At 38.8% G+C, this 23075-nt stretch overlaps 1 protein-coding gene across 1 annotated transcript in view; it reads left to right on the top strand.

The window, feature by feature from the left end:
- The window catches only part of scn4aa (sodium channel, voltage-gated, type IV, alpha, a), a 36322-nt gene extending 20275 nt beyond the window's left edge, over positions 1-16047 (top strand). Inside the window, exons 13-26 of the mRNA XM_034119104.1 lie at positions 2709-2947; positions 3039-3212; positions 3448-3804; positions 6206-6685; positions 10029-10161; positions 10247-10401; positions 10495-10668; positions 10798-10920; positions 11501-11782; positions 11880-11933; positions 12645-12786; positions 12910-13007; positions 14319-14589; positions 14678-16047. Of these exons, the coding sequence (XP_033974995.1) occupies positions 2709-2947; positions 3039-3212; positions 3448-3804; positions 6206-6685; positions 10029-10161; positions 10247-10401; positions 10495-10668; positions 10798-10920; positions 11501-11782; positions 11880-11933; positions 12645-12786; positions 12910-13007; positions 14319-14589; positions 14678-15978 (3983 nt within the window). The 3' untranslated portion in view covers positions 15979-16047. The remainder of the gene's footprint in view (positions 1-2708; positions 2948-3038; positions 3213-3447; positions 3805-6205; positions 6686-10028; positions 10162-10246; positions 10402-10494; positions 10669-10797; positions 10921-11500; positions 11783-11879; positions 11934-12644; positions 12787-12909; positions 13008-14318; positions 14590-14677) is intronic.
- Positions 16048-23075: the final 7028 nt, after the last annotated feature.

Consider the following 23075-nt stretch of genomic DNA (forward strand, 5'->3'; position numbering starts at 1 on the left):
ATTATCAAACAGTTGTTGACATTGTGCACACATTTTACTCAAGGCAAATACAGTAGCATTGTTAAAGCTTGCCATAATCACATTGTGCACTGACGAAATCCCTGTCAATATTCAGTGTCACGCCCTCATGGTGTTAAGCTTTGGCTATTTCAGTGCAACCTGGTCTCACCAGAATGCGTGACTCCACCACGACTCCTTAACACCGCAGTGCGTGGTGGAGTCACGAACTTTGCTACATTTACGTGTCTGCACCACGCAAACAACCCCAATGTAAAGTGAATGAGGCTCCTTTGTCGTGGTGCACACACGCATTTCTACAACGTCCAGCAGTGAGCTTTTATTCTATAAAACGTTTTTAAAATCTACTTTATAGCTTGTAGTAACTCACGAGAGGCTTCTTTTATTTTATTTGTATTCATAATAATTTTTATTTTTCGTCAGAATGTATTATGGTGCATTATTCACCAATTTTTGTTCTCAAAAAACAGTGCATTGTGTGTAATACAACTGTGATTTTTATTAAATGAGTTAGTTTTTAAGGAAGGCCAGAGCTTCAGCTGTGTCAAATAGATTGTTCCCTTTAGTTAACGTTATTTAAAAGATAATTATATTCCTATTTGATCATGTCCCCTTTATTGTATTACGGACGCAGAGAGCAATGTGAGCGTCCATTCCCATTGGATAACGGAGGATTTTACACCCGGAAGTAAGTATTCTCCTTACTGTCGATTGATTTTACAGTTATATCTGCACTACTCATCAACTCAAAAACACCAGTAATTACACAACATTGATTGGTTTAAATTGTGTATAATGCTTTCGTAATTTTCCCCTTCGATTTGGAGAAACAAATATTTGTTCAGAGTTTAGGATGGCCGAAGACACTGCACTACCCAGAATCCTCAGCTATTGTTCCGCTTTGCCTCAAGCTCTGTGATTGGTTGACCTCCAACTGCATTCCATATGAAAAAAACGTTTCGTAAAAGATCAAATCATACTTTATTCAGCAGTGCTTGCTTTACTCTTTGAAAGTCATCACATGAATGCATTGTAATGAATGGTTTGGCTGCATTAAACATTACACATCTGTCGTAGTTCTTTATTTATCTACAGAGATCGGGCCTCAGAATAGACCGGAAACTATTCTTTTACCGTTCTATTTTAATTTCACAATAAAGTTAGTAGTAATAATTTGTTTTGATATTATTGTTTTTTATTAACTACTAGACTGCTGGGTCATGTTAAGACCATCTTTTCTGTGTTGCTGTGGGTTTTTTACATCGCTTTTGTGTTACAAATATCAAAACAATAACAGAATATATCCGTCGTAAACTAAACCAGAAACAGCAGTATATTTTATTTTGTTAACACTGTAAACTTGACAGCTTTTTAACCCGCACCTCCTACTGGTTAAAGCACGTTATTACACGTTTAGAGTAATTGCAATGCAGGTAGATTGTGTTGCTTTTTAATGACTGTTTTAAAATGCCTTTTTCTTAATGTCTTTCATTTTTGTAAAGCACTTTTGAATGTGTTATATTTGATGAAAACATTTAAATATTAAGAGTACATACTCTTAATATAGTGGGAAAGTGGAAGGTCAATGATATAAATAATATAGAATAGAAAATATCAAGAAGATACTGTAAGTGAACAGTTTAGTGCCTGATAGGAGGATGTGCAAAACAGACAAACTAATAAGGCTTTATTTAAACATTAAAGAATACTTTAGATTAAGGTCTTCTATTAAATAAGAAAAAAGCTTTGGGGGTATCTACAGATATTAAGCCTGACAAAGTACTTAACGTGTAATATATTGCATGGTTTGGACACGTTCTAAGCACATGGTGTAGTCCCATAGCTGAGGATTCTGGGTAGTGTAGTGTCTTCTGCCATCCACACACTCCGAAAAAATATTTGTTTCTCCGAATCGAAAGGGGAAAATACAAAAGCATTGCACACAATTTAAACCAATCAATGTTGTGTAATTAACAAGGATAATCTGGTGTTTTTGAGTTGATGAGTAGTGCAGATATCACTGTAAATAAAATCAATCGACAGTAAGGAGAATACTTACTTCCGGGTGTAAAATCCTCCGTTATCCAATGGGAATGGACGCTCAGCTCTTTGGGTCCGTAATACAATAAAGGGGACTTGATCAAATAGGAATATAATTATCTTTTAAATAACGTTAACTAAAGGGAACAATCTATTTGACACAGCTGAAGCTCTGGCCTTCCTTAAAAACTAACTAATTTAATAAAAATCACAGTTGTATTACACACAATGCACAAAAATTGGTGAATAATGCACCATAATACATTCTGACGAAAAATAAAAATTATTATGAATACAAATAAAATAAAAGAAGCCTCTCGTGAGTTACTACAAGCTATAAAGTAGATTTTAAAAACGTTTTATAGAATAAAAGCTCAATGCTGGACGTTGTAGAAATGCGTGTGTGCAGCACGACAAAGGAGCCTCATTCACTTTACATTGGGGTTGTACACGTAAATGTAGCAAAGTTTGTGACTCCACCACGCACTGCGGTGTTAAGGAGTCGTGGTGGAGTCACGCATTCTGGTGAGACCAGGTTGTTTCAGTCAGTGTAACTTGGCACAGATATGAATGTCAATGCCACTCATTGCTCACTGTTAGCTGTTTTGATAGAATGACTGTAGACCACCTAATTGTTTTTCTTTGTCTAGAGTTGGAGGAGGGTCAGAGGCCGTGCCCACCCGGCTGGTACAAGTTTGCAGACACTTTCCTGAAGTGGGACTGCTCCCCGCGATGGATTCTTATGAAAAAATGGGTTCTCTTTATTGTGATGGACCCTTTTGTTGACTTGGGCATTACCATCTGCATTGTGCTCAACACCCTCTTCATGGCCATGGAGCACTACCCTATGACCCCACAGTTTGACCACATGCTCTCAGTGGGGAATCTGGTGAATTTCTTCCACATTGCATTTCAATTTCATCCCAAACGTATTCATACATCTCAGGCTTGAATTTAAACTGAACTCTATGCCCCTATAGGTTTTCACTGGGATCTTCACAGCGGAGATGTTCTTCAAGCTCATCGCCATGGATCCTTACTACTATTTTCAAGTTGGCTGGAATATTTTTGACAGCATCATCGTCACTCTTAGTCTGGTGGAGTTGGGGCTTGCGAATGTCCAAGGTCTGTCTGTCCTCAGGTCCTTCCGTCTGGTGAGAAACAACAACTACGTTGATATGCACATTATTAGTTAACTATTGTTCGGAATATGACTATATTAACTGCATTTATTTGTTTGGATATTCCCAATTATGTAGCATTTTCCGATTAAGACATATGTACATTTACACAATTATTGAATCCATTTGTATCCATTTACCACGATGAGATTACTTCCTACATTTTTATTCACTGTCTTTTATTGTGTCTGTCCTGTGTTTGAGATAGCTTCGTGTCTTCAAACTAGCAAAGTCCTGGCCCACCCTCAACATGCTGATCAAGATTATTGGTAACTCAGTGGGAGCTTTAGGAAACCTGACTTTGGTGCTGGCCATCATCGTCTTCATCTTTGCTGTGGTGGGTATGCAGCTCTTTGGCAAAAACTACAAGGAATGTGTGTGCAAGATCTCCACAGAGTGCGAGCTGCCACGCTGGCACATGAACGACTTCTTCCACTCATTCCTCATCGTGTTCCGCATCCTGTGCGGGGAGTGGATCGAGACCATGTGGGACTGCATGGAGGTGGCCGGAACTGGGATGTGTTTAGTCGTCTTCATGATGGTCATGGTCATTGGAAATCTAGTGGTGAGTGTAACAGTTATTCATCCCCAGCTGATTCCTATCTTGAATCTGAGGGAGACATTTTTGATAAAATACCCCTTTATGCTGATTGGTTTGAAAGGAAACAATGAAGACCGTTACTCAGCTCAACAATATTTAGATTTAAAATAAAAATGTTTCTCAGAGTGTCATTATGACTGGGTTGTCAGTGTCTTTATAGTCAGTGCTTACATCAGCATGCAGTGAATCTCAAGATGATCATCACCAAACTCACACATGCCGCCACTCAACTTGCAACTGTTACTACTGTGAAGCTGTAAAGCTGACAAACTATTTTGTCAAATCTTTCTAAATCTAACAGTTATCTTAATATAATGCTAGGAGATTGTCTGCATATCTCGGCAATCTATTGTTAACCCTCAGCAGAGCGAGGCCAAGGATAGACACACACAGCTGGGGAGGAACATTGTATCCACAAGGGGGCATTGTACTATCTGAAATATTAAAATATACCATATTCACAGATTGTAATATTCAAACATCCCTATGCATTATTTCACACACTGCCTTGGTGAACTTTTGGGTGCTTTAAGAAGAATCCTGAAAGTTTGGAGCTTTTTATCAGGCCTCACAGAAGAAGGATATGGGATAGATAAAACATGATGATCACTCTCTGTCATGATTTCAACATCGTATTTAATGACTAGAGCTGAAACTATTTCCGGTTAGGTTATTCATAGAAATGGAAAGGAAGTGGCCCATCGTCACTCTGACAAGAGTATTGCAATGGCCACACCGTGCCAACATTTTCAAAGCTTTTTTGTGATGCACAATATCTGCACTGACGTAAAGATACACTTCTTCAAGGGAGAGGGGACTTTCTATTTGAATCAAATGACTCGAGCCACCAAACAGTGGCTTTGACCTTGAGTATGTGCTAAGATCCGGCTCAAGGAAGCATGCTGCCACTAAAGGGAACAAACATAGACAGCTGAGCGAGCAGAGCTCATGTGGCAAGGGGACTTGGTGTTAAGGAAAAGTGATTTGATAGAAGATTAAAGCGTAAATGATGAAGAGCTAATAATATTGGGCCATCAGCACAACTGCGCATGGAGTGGATATTACTGGTATACATTTTCTCTTTATGTGTAAAATGCCCCTGAATTCCCACTATCTATTCTGCATTCTTTATTGACTTTTCACATCCACGTTTTTGCCTTAGCACAAAGAAAACTACTACTTTTTTTTAAACAATTTGTAGGCTAGATGTTATTTTAAGGGCTCAGATGAAAATTATTATAAATAAGCATGCGGGATTCTTTCTAAAAGCTCTTAGTTTAATAGTATGTTGTGTGTAAGACTTTTTTGAACGATGAACGATACTGACGCTTGGATGAAAAGCTACATCCACTAGCCAGTTAGCTTAGCTTAGCATTAAACATTTAAACGGGGGAAAAACTAGCTTGAAAACATCTAAAGCTTACTTTAGAGGCTCACTTCTGAGTACAGATTAAACAAAGAAGTGCATGTTAATTAAAGGCATTAGTAGGCAGATTTATTTTTACATTTGGACAGGCTAGCCGCTTCGTACTGATTAGCTCTACTGCTAAGATGAAAAACAATGTCATCAGTTACAAGAACACAATATGGGTAAACTAAACGTTATTGTAAATTGTCTTAGAATTTTCACTTATACTGGAAAGCTCTGTTGCATTTTACCACTCCTCTATCTGGCTTGTGTCTTGAGCAGCTCATCTTTTCCTCCAGTCCTCTTTACTGATTCACAGCTCCCTCACTGGAATGATGGAAATCAGCCTGCCATGTAATCGTGATCCCCTGCTAAACCTGGGACATAGGAACCGAGAAAATGACTAACAGGTTTAGCCACTAAAGATAGCTGCGTCTGCAACAGGAGGCAGATGACATAATATTCATTATTGTGCCATCACAGGGGAAATTTGACACGTGAATCTGATGTAGTCCGGACTTTTATTTTCTCCGTTTTATTTCATATCAAAGAAAATATTTTGGTGTTTGGGACAGAACGGTTGACCAGGAGTTTTTTTATTTAAAAAATATTTTCTGTCCTCTACAGACATAATTATTAAATTAGTCCAGAAAATTATTGCCAAATAATCTATGATAAAATTAGTACTTATTTGAAGCCGTAGTAGGCATACTTTGACTGTGCAATTATACAATTCTCCAGTTGGGATTCACTCACTCTCGATAATGATTTATCTGTTAATCACAGATGTAAAATACAAATATATAGATATTTCATATACTGTAGCTTCCTACTTCCTAGTGTAGTTTTTCACACAAAACTACACTAGGAAATTGCTGATATTGTGTTATTTTACAATGCTGTTATACATTTTTACATAGAGTGTATTTATCATTACCTTCATGTTTCTTTCTTCAGGTGCTGAACCTCTTCCTGGCCTTACTGCTCAGCTCATTCAGCGGAGACAATCTCTCAACAGACGAAGACGGAGAGATGAACAATCTCCAGATCGCCATTGGCAGGATCACACGAGGCATTGACTGGTTCAAAGCGTTCCTCGTTCGATCCATCCTGCAGATTATCAATAAAAAGCCCAAGGACACTGAGGAGGGTCCGAATGAAGACGAGGACCCTAAAACTGAGGGAATTGAAATGAACCACTTTGACTCCAGTCAACATTTCAAAATGGCTGATGGGATACCTAATTGCTTGGTTGAATGCGGGCCTTCTGGATTAATTGTGGATGGAGAGTTCAGTTTAAATGTGCCAATTGCTCAGGGAGAGTCAGACTTTGAAAACATGGATGAGGATGATACTGATGATGTTGATGATACTGCTGATGTTGATGATGCTGATGACTCAGAGTTTTCAGATGAAGAACATAATCCACATTATTCTGTAAGTACAGTCACTTTTACTCATCACACAAACAAATACAAAAATGACACCCAAAATGACCCATTCTGCCTCCCAAAGCATGCAGTTCTTGTGTTTAAGATGCAATGTGGCATGTAGCCTAAGTAATCAACCATAAACATGGTCCTTCTTTTTAGATGCAAGTTATCAATTTTTGGATATTTAAAATAATGTAATTTGTAATTTGCCTGCCATTTGATATGTTTGTCTTTCAAAGCACTACAGGTGTGTGGGGTCTTTTGAGATTTTTTCAACATCTGATTACACCGCCCTGATTGACATTCAATTGACATAGAATTACAGTTGTAGAACAGTCTGAACTGTTTTCACTGGTGATTTGACTAGAATGGTTGGTTGTTGCTGTTTGTTATGGTTAAAACAGTTTGGCTTAAAATGTGTTTGTTGCTCGACAAAAATGGATGTCTTGCTAAGCTAGTTCTTCTTTGGAGTGGCGGGAAGTGGGGTGGACGCACTGTGAGACCCAGAGCTGCAGCCGTCCGCTATTCGCCTTGTTTTCTTTAACAAGTGTAGCATTTAAAGTTTGGCGCAACTAGCTTGCACAACTAGCTATCTTGCTAATTTAGCTAGCTAACATAACTAGCTATCTTGCTAATTCCACCATGCTTTAGTGCTTCAATGGTTACAGAAAATGAGCCAAAGAAAGCTGTTACGCATCTGGCTGTAGCATTGTTTCCTTCTTTGTATTGAACATTTGTGGATCAACCTCTAAGTCGTAACATTTTACGAATTTACTCTGGCTCTGTATGCTTACACTACTATTCAACCCACTCCAGTCTCACGGCATTTCGTGTTATAGTCACGACATTTAATCTATTGATTTGTGTTCACCAACACGATATTCCCCTTTTTTTTTCGTGTCACACAGAACGCAATGTATTTCTATTGGTAGTATGTTTCGTGCCTGCACCACGTCTTTTTGTCCGGTCGGGTCTTGGAAGACCGGAAGCTGTATGATTCATAAAAACATTTTCTTACTCAATATCAAGCCACGATTATTGTTTTTATTTTAAATCGTATAATGTCTGACTTTTTTTGCCATCCGTGAGGAAAAGAAATGGGGCTCAGAATACTGAAATATGTATTTTTTTAATATTTATTTCCTTCTAATTTGTTATTCTTTTCTAAATAACACACTGTTATTTACTCAACAATAACACACAATTCTCCTTGTTTTTATTTATTTGTTTAATTCTATAATATCGGGCTTTTTTGCTGTCCGTTAGGAACTGAATTTCAAAATAAAGTCACCGGAAACAGACGTAGGCGATACACAGCCACTGAACTGATTACCCAAGATCCTCAGCTATGGTTGAAGCTCGGTGATTGCATGTTTTAGCCACAATGCACGTTGGGATATGGTGTTAATGCATAGGAAATAACTATCAACAGAATTGCGTTGCCAGGCAACAGCTTGGGGTGAAATAAGTATTTCCGGTCTCGAAGTTTGCATAGTAATCTGCAGTACTCATCAACTAAAAACATCAGTTTATCCTTGTTAATTACACAACATTGATTGGTTTAAATTCTGTACAATGCTTTTGTGTTTTCCCCCTTCGATTCGGAGAAACAAATAGTTTTCTCTGAGTTTAGGATGGCCGAAGACACTAAACTACCCATAATCCTCAGCTATCGTTTGGGGCTACAGTCCCTTTGCTTGACAAACCCCGTGATTAATCTTCAAGCTCTGTGATTGGATGTTGGAGTGGCAGTGTGCCAAGGTTACGCCGAGTGTCAAACAGCTCTATGAAATTGAATGAAACCACGGCAGACTATCCAAAACTGGACTTGAACGGGTAATGCAGCTGAACCGTGTATTACAATGTTGTTATGTGATGACATTCAAAGAGAAAAGCAAGCACACTTGGAATAAAGTATATATATATATTTTTTATGTTTTCGGATTTCATATCACATAAACACCATATCCCAACGTGCATTGGGGCTAAAACATCCAATCACCGAGCTTCAACCATAGCTGAGGATCTTGGGTAATCAGTTCAGTGGCTGTGTATCGCCTACGTCTGTTTCCGGTGACTTTATTTTGAAATTCAGTTCCTGACGGACGGCAAAAAATCCCGATATTATAGAATTAAACAAGTAAATAAAAACAAAGCTAATTGTGTGTTATTGTTGAGTAAATAACAGTGTGTTATTTAGAAAAGAATAACAAATTAGAAGGAAAAAAAATACATATTTCAGTATTCTGAGCCCCATTTCTTTTCCTCACGGACGGCAAAAAAAGTCAGACATTATACGATTTCAAATAAAAACAATAATTGATATTGAATAAGAAAATGTTTTTATGAACCACACAGCTTCCGGTCTTCCAAGACCCGACCGGACAAAAAGACGTGGTGCAGGCACGAAACATACTACCAATAGAAATACATTGCTTTTAAAATCGTTCTGTGCGACACGAAAAAAAGGGGAAAATCGTGTTGGTGAACACGAATCAATAGATTAAATGTGTTTCGTGACTATAACACGAAATGCCGTGAGACTGGGTTGTACTATTCCACTGCTTGTTTTAGTTGTCAAAGCAAAAGCCTCAGTGAGTACACAATTAGCTGCAAGTAAATGTATACATACATAAGTTAGCCCATTGCAATTTTGGCCGCCGCTGTGCCCATCCTGCTGTGTAGATTTTAAATAGGAATGCAATGTTCATTCTACTCTTCTTCTTTTTCTAAGCCTCGTTTCCACTACACGGCCTCGCTGTGAGGCACTGTGATTAGGCATGGTCAAATTACATTTCCACTTAAAACAATATATAAGCACTTGGGAAACGACACGATGCCAAGTTTGTGATGCAGGTAGCAAATAACAATTGATACTATGAGACATTTTAAATCTAGCAGCGTGATGATGTACTTAATATAAAATCTCAGTCAGGCAATCTCAGTAGCCTCTATTTAGTACATTTTATTAAATAATGTTATATGTTGTTATCAGAACAAGCACCTCCAAGTCCAAGTTGAACAAAAAAGGTATAAACAGACGACATAAGTTGCATACAAATCAGATAGGTATACACACAAAGCAAAACAAATGTAAAAATACACATTGGAAACTTCTGTGTTTGACGTTTACTAAAGTTCATTCTCTGCTCTTGTGCTATTTCAGGAAAAATATAAAGATGTTCATTGTTTACTGGGAAATATCAAAGTGAGTAACTCTGAAAAATCTCACATGAACAAATCAAAACTTTCTATGGGCTGAAAATAAATGTGTGTGGGGGGGGAGTCAATAATGTTTATTTGCATGGTGGCTTTGTAACTGAGCTTTAATTGTAATTCTTGACTAGCTGATGGGTGCTTTGAATGATGGGGATTCCTCAGTGTGTAGCACAGTGGACTATCAACCACCTGAGCCTGAGCCAGAAGAAGTGGAAGAGGAAGAACCAGACCCCGTAGAGCCGGAAGCCTGCTTCACTGACAGTATGAGAAATCATCGTAAAACAGTAATTTAAGCACACATTTTAAAATGATCTTCAATGAACCTGTTTTGCTCCTCTCCATTCAGACTGTATTAAGCGCTGGCCATGTCTGACTGTGGACATAACCCAGGGTAGAGGCAAACAATGGTGGAACCTCAGGAGGGCTTGCTTTACTATTGTGGAGCATGACTGGTTTGAAACCTTTATAATCTTCATGATCCTCTTGAGCAGCGGGGCTTTGGTAAGTGCCTTTAAAAATGCTTTTATCATAGTGTTAAGATACTGTATTACCATTAGAACACGTATTTAGGTATCTCTTATTGTTTTTCGGCAGGCATTTGAAGACATATACATAGAAAGACGCCGCACCATCAAAATTATTCTGGAGTATGCTGACAAAGTTTTCACCTACGTCTTTATCATCGAGATGCTCCTTAAATGGGTCGCGTACGGCTTCAAGACCTACTTCACCAACGCCTGGTGTTGGTTAGACTTTTTCATTGTAGATGTAAGTTTTGGCACCCTTTTATTATTTTTTAACCTATCTGTATGTACTTAACAGAACATGTGTTCACACATGTTTCATATCAGTGTCTGTGGTAACCCTTGAATAGGAAATGTTTTGATTCTGCCACAGATTTCCCTGATTAGTTTAGCTGCCAACTTTATGGGATTCTCTGACCTTGGCCCAATCAAATCCCTCCGGACTCTCAGGGCCCTAAGGCCTCTTCGAGCGCTGTCAAGATTTGAAGGCATGAGGGTACGTTTTGTGACTGTGCAACCATATTTGAGGGATGTGTATGGCTAACCAGAAAGTCTATTTAAAAATAAATAGACATAATTGACAGGGGTCATCTAAAGTTTTTGGATTTATATATTTTGTGCTCGAATAGAAAATTGGAGTTCTTTTGATATTTTAATTTGACTTAACATTTGTAAACAGGCTATTTTAGGTTGTTTGCATATATTTATCCCACAGTTGCATCATTGTTTAATGTGCTACCTACCTCAAAGATATGAGTGCAATTAACCTTGATTAATTTGCCAGTAAATGTTGCCGCTGGTACTCTTACTTAAGTGGGATTTCAAAATGACATTTACTTGTAATAGAGTATTTTTGCATTGTTTTGCATACCATACTAATTGGATTGGCTTTCCTCTACAATGTGTGTTAAATGCATGCTTACACCGTGGATGCTGTACCAGAACTAACTGAGGTAAGGGTACAGATATAACTTTCTGGCAATAACAAGCTTGTTTCTCACTCTAACAACCTAAATACATATTTGTGTACATTTCTTTATAATCCCGTTATTCTAACAAAGTCTTCTCTTGAGCAGGTGGTGGTGAACGCTCTCGTTGGTGCTATTCCCTCCATCTTCAACGTGCTGCTGGTGTGTCTGATCTTCTGGCTCATATTCAGCATCATGGGAGTTAACCTGTTTGCTGGGAAGTTCTACCGCTGCATTAATACCACCACGTCTGAACTTTTCCCCATGTGGGAGGTCAATAACCATAGCGACTGCTTGATCCTCCAAGAGGCAACACAGGAGGCCCGCTGGGTCAACGTCAAGGTCAACTATGACAATGTGGGACAAGGCTACCTGTCACTGCTTCAAGTGGTGAGGAGTGATGTTTCCGTTATTATAGAGTTGGAATTAACATTGTTGTAAAAGCTTTTGAATAACACGTTTTGAAACACTGCTCTTTTTTTTTCAGTCAACTTTTAAAGGCTGGATGGACATCATGTATGCTGCTGTTGACTCAAGAGAGGTAGTTATTATTTATATTATTATATTGACCATTAAATATGTTGGGAGACCTTTAATCTTTACTCAGTACTGACTACACTTGATAATTAAGTTAAAATAAACCTGTGCAAAGCATGATATGAGGAACATATGTGATAATGTACAATACAACTAACCATTTTTATTATACTGATTGTTTCATTTTGAAGATCAGCTTTCTTCTGATACCAAAAGATCCCGAATACAATATAGAAAGTTGACATTGTGATGATAATAAAATCAAATATATAATTTGCAGAAGACCCTTAATTTATTCCATGTGCTATATTTTTATGTTTGCTTTTGGTAAATTACACAATTATTTAGTTTACATCCCATAAAACTTTGCAAAACGTATACTCAGTACCTTTTTTTTTGATTTATGGAAATTAGCAACATTAAGAAATCGAAGTCAAGAGTTCAAAAACTCGCCTTCCCTTTCCAACACCCCTGCACTTTGAGATAATTGAATATATATGTAATATATACAGTAAGTGACAGATGCTGATGGTGCAGTCTTGGATCAACAAGTGCCCTTCCTGACCAGTATCATATTCCTGTTTAACCTTTTATCCTGTATCTTCCCCACTCTCGAGCATCTCTCACAAGCATCTACTTAATTATTTAGTAACAGGGAAAGGACAACTTTGTATTGAACTATTTATATTCATTCAAATATGTTCTTCCTTTTTAGGTAGAGGAGCAGCCTTCTTATGAGATCAACCTCTACATGTACATTTACTTTGTCACCTTCATCATCTTTGGCTCTTTCTTCACACTCAACCTCTTTATTGGTGTCATTATTGACAATTTCAACCAACAAAAGAAAAAGATAAGTATCACGAGTCTTTGGAAGTAGTAGTCTGTAACAATTAAATTGTGATTTCTTTGTATTTCAATTTATACTTAGCTATTTAAACACCAATAATGATGTTTGAATTTATGTCTGCACTTTGGAGATAAAGACATCTTTCTGACTGAGGAGCAAAAAAAGTACTATGAGGCCATGAAGAAACTTGGTTCCAAGAAACCGCAGAAGCCAATTCCACGTCCAACGGTATGCCATTCATTAATAACTGAGAGCAATATTAACAATTTGGTTTTTGCCCACATTTTTTACAACTTCAATGAAGGATATGAGACTTATTTCTATGCTAAAACTGCCTTAATTCACTTAAATGTTGGCCACAAATGTATTAAAAAAGCTACTTATTTGGCAGAATGATTATTACAAAGGTGTTCCTTGGGTTGGTCACATTTAAAAAAGGCCAATCAAAAGTGTGCAGAAGAAGCTCCATATCTGGTTTCTTCACTTGCAAAATCATTTTAGATCAGCCACATGGACAGATCAGAATCAGAATCAGAATACCTTTTATTAGTCCCACAGAGGGGAAATGTACGTAGTTACAGCAGAAAAAAAGAGCCACAGACAGCTTACTGTTACATAATTATGTTACATATGTTACATGCATTAAAAAGTACTAAGTTATGATATAATACAAAATATAATAAAAAAATGTAAAGTTATACAATTTTCAAAATACACATCCTGTAACAGTTCTTAGGATTTAGCAGCCAGGTATATATAGCACAGTTTTAACGGCATATATATATATTGCACTTATAGCACATATTTCACATAGTTGGTTGGTATTTAACAGCAGGGCGTGTTATAGTCTGTGTTGTGGTGTGTGTGTGTGGGGGGGGGGGGGGGGGGGGGGGGTTCTACTAGGGGCTGTGCTGGTTGTATAGTCTGACTGCTGCAGGAAGGAAGGACCTGCGGTATCTCTCCGTGAGACAGCGGGGGTGCAGCAGCCTGTCGCTGAAGGAGCTGCACAGACTTTTAGAAACCTGGAAGCTTGTTGTCCTCTGCTGGGTCTTGAACCGACTGCAGTTTTTCAGCGTTACAGAATCTAGTTGTAAAAAGGCTTATCTTCGACGAAGCCTGCCACTTTGGAGTCTTCTTTTCGTGGATGTTTGCAGTGTTACCAAACAAGCATATATGTAGCTCTTATAATGGCCGAATCCATTCTTTACGAATGCTTTATAAATTCTGATTTGGGGACACCTGTGTAATTTTTGCACACGATTTTGAGAGAAATAAGCCTTTTTTGTGCATAGAAGAAGTCTTATTTGATTTTATTTCAACAAAATTGGGGCGAAAACAAAAGGGTTGCATTTATATTTTTGTTCAGTGTTTAAACAATGCAACACCAACGTTGTGACAAATCAGCTCAGCATGTGTGGTATGCCATCTTGACCTGTGACCTATGTGTTGACCCCTTACCCTGCACATTGCTGGTGTGAACAGGCCAACTGACCCTGTTGGATTTGTGTTTCTGTTCCTTGCCTTCCCTTTCACCTGCAGAACCCAATCCAGGGATTGGTGTTTGACTTCATTAGCCAGCAATTCTTTGACATCTTCATCATGGTGCTCATCTGCCTCAACATGGTGACGATGATGGTGGAGACGGACAACCAAAGTGCAGAGAAGGAAGATTTCCTTTTTAAAGTGAACGTGGCTTTCATTGTCGTGTTCACCGGAGAGTGTTCGTTGAAGCTCATTGCCCTGCGACAATACTTCTTCACAAACGGATGGAACGTTTTTGACTTTGTTGTGGTCATCTTGTCAATAGCCGGTAGGTGAATTGAACTTCTTAGAGACCAAAAATTGCTACTGTGTTCAAACAGACAATAGGTGTTCATTATTGTCTCTTTTTATTTCAGGTACAATGCTCTCAGACATCATTGAGAAGTATTTTGTGTCACCAACTCTGTTCAGAGTCATCAGACTGGCCAGAATAGGCAGGATTCTGCGACTTATCAAAGGAGCCAAGGGCATTCGGACACTTCTCTTTGCCCTAATGATGTCACTTCCCGCCCTATTCAACATTGGCCTCCTGCTCTTCCTCATTATGTTCATCTTCTCCATATTTGGCATGTCAAACTTTGCCTATGTCAAAAAGGAAGCTGGAATCGACGATATATTTAATTTCGAGACGTTTGGTGGCAGTATTATTTGCTTGTTTGAGATCACGACGTCCGCCGGCTGGGATGCACTTTTACTTCCAATGCTGGATAAGGAGTTCCCAGATTGCGATCCAAATTTTGAGAACCCAGGCACGGATGTAAAGGGCAACTGCGGCAATCCGCTCATGAGCATGGCATTCTTCTGCAGCTACATCATCGTCTCATTCTTAGTGGTGGTCAACATGTACATCGCCATCATCTTGGAGAACTTCAACGTGGCGCAGGAGGAGAGCGGAGATGCGCTCTGTGAGGACGATTTTGAGATGTTCAATGAAACTTGGGAAAAGTTTGACTTGGACGGAACTCAGTTCATTGAGTATAGCCAGCTCTCAGATTTCTGTGATACCTTGCAGCCGCCACTGAAGGTTGCCAAGCCCAACCGAATTCCCTTAATGGCAATGGATCTGCCCCTGGTCATCGGGGACAGGATCCACTGCCTGGATGTCCTGATGGCCGTCATACAGATGGTCTTGGGAGACACGCTGGAGATGGCGGCGATGCGGGAAAGCATTGAGGCCAAGTTCATCCTCAGCAACCCAACCTCAGACTCCTTTGCGCCAATTACCACAACGGTGCGCCACAAAGAAGAGGAGATGGCCGCTGTGGTCGTTCAGAGGGCTTACCGCAAACACCTGCTGAAACGCTGCACGCGCCACGCCGCTTTTATGCAGCGATGTAAGAGGAAGGGTCAAAAGGACGAAGGTGACGATCCTCCAGAGAAAGAGGGAATGCTCGCACGAAGGATGGGGGTGCTCTATGGTAGCAAAGTGGACCTTGTAGAGGAGATGGAGCAGGCTGATATAGAAACTCTAGCAAACCAACAGCCTTCTAATCCAGAGACACTTTCAGATGACACAGAGTCCCAAAGTGACACGGAACCCCCCGAGCCAAATGTAATTGTTGTACCTGTAGAAATAACAAATGAGGTTTTATTACATTCTGCCCCTGACCCATACCTCTTTTTCCTACATGCAAATCTGAAAGAGACAATTGTATGACAGAAGACAATTTATAATGTCCTCCTCCTGTTTTTCCGCAACCAAGAAAGGTGTGTCACTAGTTGAATTTTCCACATAAGATGTTACACAGTGCTAATGAATCTTTAAACATGCTTATGCATCTTAAACATTAATTAGCATTTTATAATTGGAACTAACAAACAATCCCTGTTCTTAAAACAATATGCTGGTGTCTTATTGGGTTAAAGATGCAACTGGAGTACATGGATTTTTTTGATAATAGACCATAAAGCTATTAGCAAATTTAACCACAATCCATTGGTGCCCAAAAACCATTTAGTATGATTGAGAAAAAAAAATGTGTTCTGATTTGTCTAAAAAGTCTTAAAAGCTATACTGTACTGGCAGTACATATTACACAGTACATGACAAATCTTACTTGTGTTTAAATTCCCAACTTTTAGACACATTTACAAAAATGCTCACCCAAGACTAGTATAACAAGAAAAGCTGTCTTTTTAGCCAAAAATGTGATGTTCTCTGGTAGGAATTTAAAAAGTTCAGTTGCATGCACAAATGGATTATCGCTCAATCAGCAGAATACCTATTCATTAGCTAAATTACTCAAAATATCCAAAATCAAGCAAAATTCCGACTTAATTTAAGTCACTTTTATGTGGAATCTCAACAATGTGATAGCCCAACATGCTTATTCTTTCAATTAAACATTGAGTTAGTTTTGTACATATAACTGAAAGATAAGGCTTATCTTGATCACATTTATCCCAGTTATACTTTATAAGTTAACAATAACATGGGCCGGCTAATGCGTTTAACAGGCCCAGTTTATATTGCACTATTTATATCCCTTCCAGGTCAAGTTAGAGCAGTTTTAAGACCTTCCTGTTTTCTAAGATTATTTCCTCCCTGATTTATGCATGTCATATCAACGTTTGTCTATTATTTTGTTGTTCCCCTCAAATAGATCTCAACCAGTGAAACAAGCCACTTGTTTTCCGTTTAGGTATTTAGACTAATACACTTTGACACTTAACGTAAGATGTTGTGTTTACATGAACGGCTTCCTGTTCATTAAGCTATATCTTTCTTTTATATAAGAATAATTCTAGCAACAGTATACATTTTAAATTAAGGTTTGCCTCAGGTTGGATGAAGTTAGACCTGATGTTAAATGATTTTATGAAACAAAGCTGAGTGTTGGTTTAGTTGAATACACAACTCTGAAGTTATTGGAATACCCATCACACCTATTTGCATATTTACCCAAAAGATCTGGACGATATGTTCTTGAAGTCCGTCCCAGCGTGGAAAGAATGCTTCACTTGCTGTTGTGTAAGTCTTAACCTAATCTAAAACGTCTTACTCTGAATATACATGATCAACAAAAGCACTTTTACAGTTTTCTAGTTTGTTTTTTTACAATAGACTTTAGCAGGTTGTCTCTTCTCCTGTTTATGTGTTCAGCACTGTTTTAACATCAACCCTGGGGGGTTAATAAATCATGAAGTCTCCTTAAGTCTCCTCTGATGGTACGGTAAAATTCACAACCCAGTATCCTCCTTTTGTTTACACTTCTAATGGAGGCAGAGCGTTACTGTTACACCCACAGTCAGTGTTGCCTGTATATACATTGTTTTCTTTATTGTATATTTATATCATTTTGTTATTTTGAAAAATGTTACTATAATGTGAAAATAAAATACTTCTTGTAGGGAAAAGTGGGCTGTGAGTTTGTTGTCACTAGCAGTATTTTGTGAAACTACTCTGGGGCCCTCTGGTGGTTTACAATGATGACTGTTAAACTCAACCTTTTTTCAGTTGAGTAGATTTTTCGATTCTTCCATTTGTACAGTGTTTTTTGTGAGAAATCGCAAAAAGAAAAGTTCAGGTACAGTTTAATCAGAGGTGGAAGAATTACTTAATTTTACTTGAGTAAAAGTAGAAGTACCAGAGTGTTGGAATACTCCGTTACAAGTAAAATCCTTCATTCAAAATGTTACTACAGTATGTTGTAAAAGTACAAAAGTATTTGCATCAAAATGTACAAAAAATATCAAAAGTAAAAGCACTCATTATGCAGATTGGTCCATTTATTTATGTGTTTTATAATGATTGATTTATCAAAGTGTTGTCAAAGCTGCTAAAGGTGCAGCTAGTTTGAATGACTTTGTATACTGCAGGGTAGCTTGTGAATTTACTCCAGGTGGAACTAAAGTCTGATTCAAGACATGATTATATTTCACATCATTAGTCCAAATCTGTAAAGTAACTAAAGGTATTAGATACATGTAGTGGAGTAAAAGTACATTATTCACCTCTTAATTCTACTGGGGTAGAAGTACAAAGTAGCACAACTTTGAAATACTCAAGCAAAGTACAAGTATCTCAAAATTGTACTTAAGTACAGTACTTAAAGTGGACCTATCATGCTATATTTGAATAATATAGTGTAGGACCATACCTATATAAGGCATATTTATACTTTTTTTTTTTCAAAATACCAAACAGATCATGCATTTTAGTCATGCCTCATTTCGCTCAATTTGACAATTTATAGCTCTGTTTGTGCAGGGGCTGATTCTGGGAGAACAGCACCATCTACTGGCCTGGCATATGTACTACAGCGTCTCCAGCGCTTTCGAACGGCAATGGCCGTGGCGGTCTTCCCCTGATTGGTGAAGTTGGCCCAATAGCCGTAGCGCCACCGTCCTGACGTCAGGACAGTGTTCAAATCTGGATCAGTTTTTATCAGATCCGTTGCAGCCCCTTTTTTAGAGATTTGGGTATGGAGGAAAATAGAGAGGGTTGTGTTTTCTGACACTTGTGGCGCGTTTCCACTACAGCGCGGAGCCCCGTTTAAGAGAGCTGTGACGTCAGCGGCCCGTCTTTGGTTGCGTTTCCACTTGGCCTAGTACCGGCTAGCGGGTCCTAATTCACAGTTTAAAAATCGTGGTTCTAGTGCCAGAAACAACCAGGCTGAGTCGGGCTGAGTATGCTAAACTAGAGAGAGAATCGCTGGCAAGGGGGCTACAACTACAACAAGATGAACATATTTGACCGTGATTTAATTGTAATACACGTTTCAAAATGATGCCGAAGTAACAACATACTGATACCGGTTAGTAAAAACCATGAATTAATGCTTTGACAAGTCTGCAGACAGACGGCAGGCGAAAAACCTTTTAAAATGCGTGTTTTCTAAATGGAGATTGGCTAAGCTAACGCTGTATATGCTCCGACCGTCCACACTCACAACAACGGCCTATACAGACATAAATAAACCAGCGACTGTATTCGCCATGACACAGACAGTCTGTGGTTTGTACTTGTTTAACTTTTGTCTAGTTTCTGAACAGATATGAGGAGCTGTGAGCTCTGAGTGCTAACAGCTAACGGCTGTGTTGTTTTTCTGGGGTTCTCATTGAAGATGACGTCACGGCTCCGCCTACACTGCGTTACTATAGATACTACCTCAGTTCCTAAACTGTAATGGCAATGCGCCATAAAGTGAGCCAGTCCTAACGAGGCCTAGCCATACCGAGCGAGGCCGAGCGAGGCCGAGCGAGGCCGTGTAGTGGAAATGCGCCATTGGTGAGTTCCCTGGAACACTGGGGACACATATTCATGTATAAAAGACGTACAAAAGTGCATTTTGCATGATAGGTCCCCTTTAAGTAAATGTACTTAGTTACTTTACATCACTGGGTTTAATACACATTTAAGTTATCAAAATATTTACAGTGGTTGGAAATGTGCATGGGGCTTATTCTAAATTAAAATAAATCATAAATGGTTATGAAAGAATAAATGAAACTAACATAACAATGAATATAAGATCAAATGTTTGCAACATTTATGCACTATGGTACAAAGGATTAAGTGATATCGGCTATAAGATACAGCTCTGAAAAAAATTAAGATACCACTGCAGCATTATCCGTTTCTCTGGTTTTACTATTTCTAGGTATTTGTTTGAGTAAAACATTTTATTTTAATTCTATAAACTACTGACAACATTTCTCTGTTTTGGAATTCAACAGACACTGAAATGGAATGGCTGACATACATGTAGAGGTTTAAGAAAACTTTGGAGTGGTCTCTTCATTTTTCTAGAGCTGTACATACATTTGTCATATTTTCATCTCCAGTACTGACATGTTGCCTCCTAAACAGCTGCTCATTTCAGCACTATATAGCGACTCGCTTGCCCAGTTGCTATTTTTTGTACTTGAGTGACAACAGACGAAAATAAGCACTGCCTCTTACAAGAAATAAGGAGGTGGGGTGTCTTGATTTATTTGCATATTTTTGTGGTTGCACGCTATGCCTTGCCCATGCTGACTGAAGTTACTAAAAGAGGATGTGCAGGGGCTTTCTTTTTGGCTGCCTAGTTGAGTAATGCTGTTTATTGCCAGGAAATTAAATCAGGAAATCTGTCAGTGCAGCAGTCAAAAATAAATCTGGGCTACAACTAACATTTATTTTAATTGTTGATTTATATGCTATTATTTTTGGGACATTTTGTCCATAAAAAGACCAGAAGAGTGAAAATACTCTTAGTTAAAGGTGATTTCTTCAAATGTCTTGTTTCTACCATTTATCGCTCATTGGACTTATGGTTGCAGTTCCCTCCTCTTACGGCTTTGTTGCATTGAAATCATTTGTGGGCAGCCACCATTGCTTATCAAAATGAACACGTGAAAATGAAAGAGTGACAGCCCAAAGCTTGACTGATTTTGTGAGTCACCATCATTTAAATAATATCTTTTTATGGGAATCGCAGAATTTTCTGTCATGGTCTGTGGAGGCAGCAGTTTATCTTTTACCCACACACTGCAAACTGCCCCAGCTCAACACGGTAGATTAAAAAAAACGTATTACATATTGCACATAAGTGTTATTGGACAACATGGTGTCGTATTCTGTGTTTGTTTTTGTGTTTTTACATCATTACACGTTGGTGTAAAATCACAACAGGGGTGTCATAGTCTGTGTTGTTGTGAGTGTGCTGGTCTACAAGGGGCCGTTGGCTGCAGGAAGGACCATAACCGTATAAAAAAGTGTTGAAATCCATGCATTAGTCGATGATATTTAAGTCTGGCCTAGGCAACTCAAGATATACGCTTCAATACACACACATACACACCAAAAGCCATTATTTTCCTTTGCGTTTTACAATGTTAAAAATGATAATAATGATTTTCATCATTAGATGAAATCATGTAGCAAAAACCTTCAATCCACATCCATATCCACAACAATAAAGGTCCTTTCTTTTATATTGAAGGCTAATAATTATTTCACTTAGAATTGATTAAATAAAGTTCCTGTTTTAAAGGGCCCATGTCATGGCCATTTCCACTGATCATAATTACATTGTTGAGGTATACTAAAATAGATTTATACTGTGCAATTTTCCAAACTCACATTGGTTTCGCATACAGCATCTCTGTCAAGCATGTGTATTCAGCAGTATTCACTTTCTCCACTAAACGACTCGTTGGAGCTCTTGCCCCCCCCTCCCTGTGAGCCTAGTGTGCTCCGATTGGTCAGCTCGGCCACTCGTTCTGATTAGTCAACCACCAGAGAGGCTGCGCCCATGTCTAACAGTGCTTTTCCCGGCTGCTCTCAGCGTAACATCAGTCTTATCATGGCGTCGGTACAGCCGTATATTTTATATACATATATATTTTTAACTGTTGTTATAGAAGAGTGTGACGGCCCCAGGGCCTTTGTCTTACGATGGGGTGGAGCTGAAGAGGCTGCCCGGAGTCACACGACGGCCCCAGTCTCTCCAAAGCGGCTGCAGGAAGACTAACTCTGCGATCCTCTCAACCACCTATCTCTGCATTTACCACAATAAATGTGCCGTGGTTTTGTAAACTCGTGTATGTCTCCTTGTCTTTCCGTTGTGGCCTACGAGCCGCTCATAACAAAGAGTAAGTTATTTTTACCCGTTATAAACTACTACTGTTTGATGAGAAATCAAATCATGGTTTGCTATATATGAATTCAGGGAAGAAAGGATAGGCCTACTAAGTATTTCCATTAAACTTTATTTTTAGAAATGTACAAAATGAACATAAATATACATATATACACACGGTATATCATCCATTCCTCCTCCTCGCATCTTGCCTGCGCACAGTCGGTGCGGTGCCTTTTAGCACGAGGCCTCAGTAGTAGTAGAAGTCCCTTCCCCGTCATGGATTGTCCGCCAGGATCTGGCTGGACGAAATCAAATGCAAATCACAAAATATTAGAGAAACTTAGTTGTTTTAGATTCGTTAGTAGTAGTTGTGTAATGAACAGCTTGCCTGCTAATATGCTAACCTAGCTTTGTTTACCTTGGTAGCTAACACGATATGAACGTTAGCTTGGAGGAAAGGCAACTATAATGCAGTGTAATGAAACTACTATGAACAAAAGCTAGTGGTTCATATTAGGCTAGCAATAACGTGTTTATAATTGCAATCGTATACGGGTATTCTGCTACCATACAATGTAACTTGCATGAATACATTGTTTTGCGCTAGCATACAGCTAGCCTCATTAGCTACATGCAGTATATGTACTGTCACAATGTACGGTAAATCACCCGGAGTATACTGTATGAGTATTCCGTGTGTGTGACTGCAGACATTCTCCTGCCATGACAAACATGTATGCAAGGCCATCTGCTGATATTAGAGTTGATATATGGAAACTCTAGCAACTTAGTTAGCACAGTTAGCACTGTGTCAATGGCTTAGCAGTCCAACACAGTTTACACATTTAAACAGTCTTGTTTGATAAATACACAAATAACAATGCAAACTTACAGGTTGTATACCCAGATCTTCCCCTGCTCCAAACGGTCCAAACAAGCTGTGCATATCCGGCCTCAAACTGGGCAATGTTTTGGAAGCTTTCTTCTGTGAAATGCCGGTTCTTCGAACCTCTGGAGGAGGAACACGCCGCTGCTGGTGTGGCCATAGCTCTTCGGGATTGGTCCATTTCGTTCCGGGTACCGCATGACATCAGGCGGTACCCGGAAGAATCAAATGGGCAGTGACGTATCTCCAACGAGGCGTTTTGGGGAGGTATTTTCTGTGTTAGAGTTTTACTCGCTACAG

The sequence above is a fragment of the Trematomus bernacchii genome, unplaced genomic scaffold (genome assembly GCF_902827165.1).
Source record: "Trematomus bernacchii unplaced genomic scaffold, fTreBer1.1, whole genome shotgun sequence".
Classification (NCBI taxonomy): domain Eukaryota; kingdom Metazoa; phylum Chordata; class Actinopteri; order Perciformes; family Nototheniidae; genus Trematomus; species Trematomus bernacchii.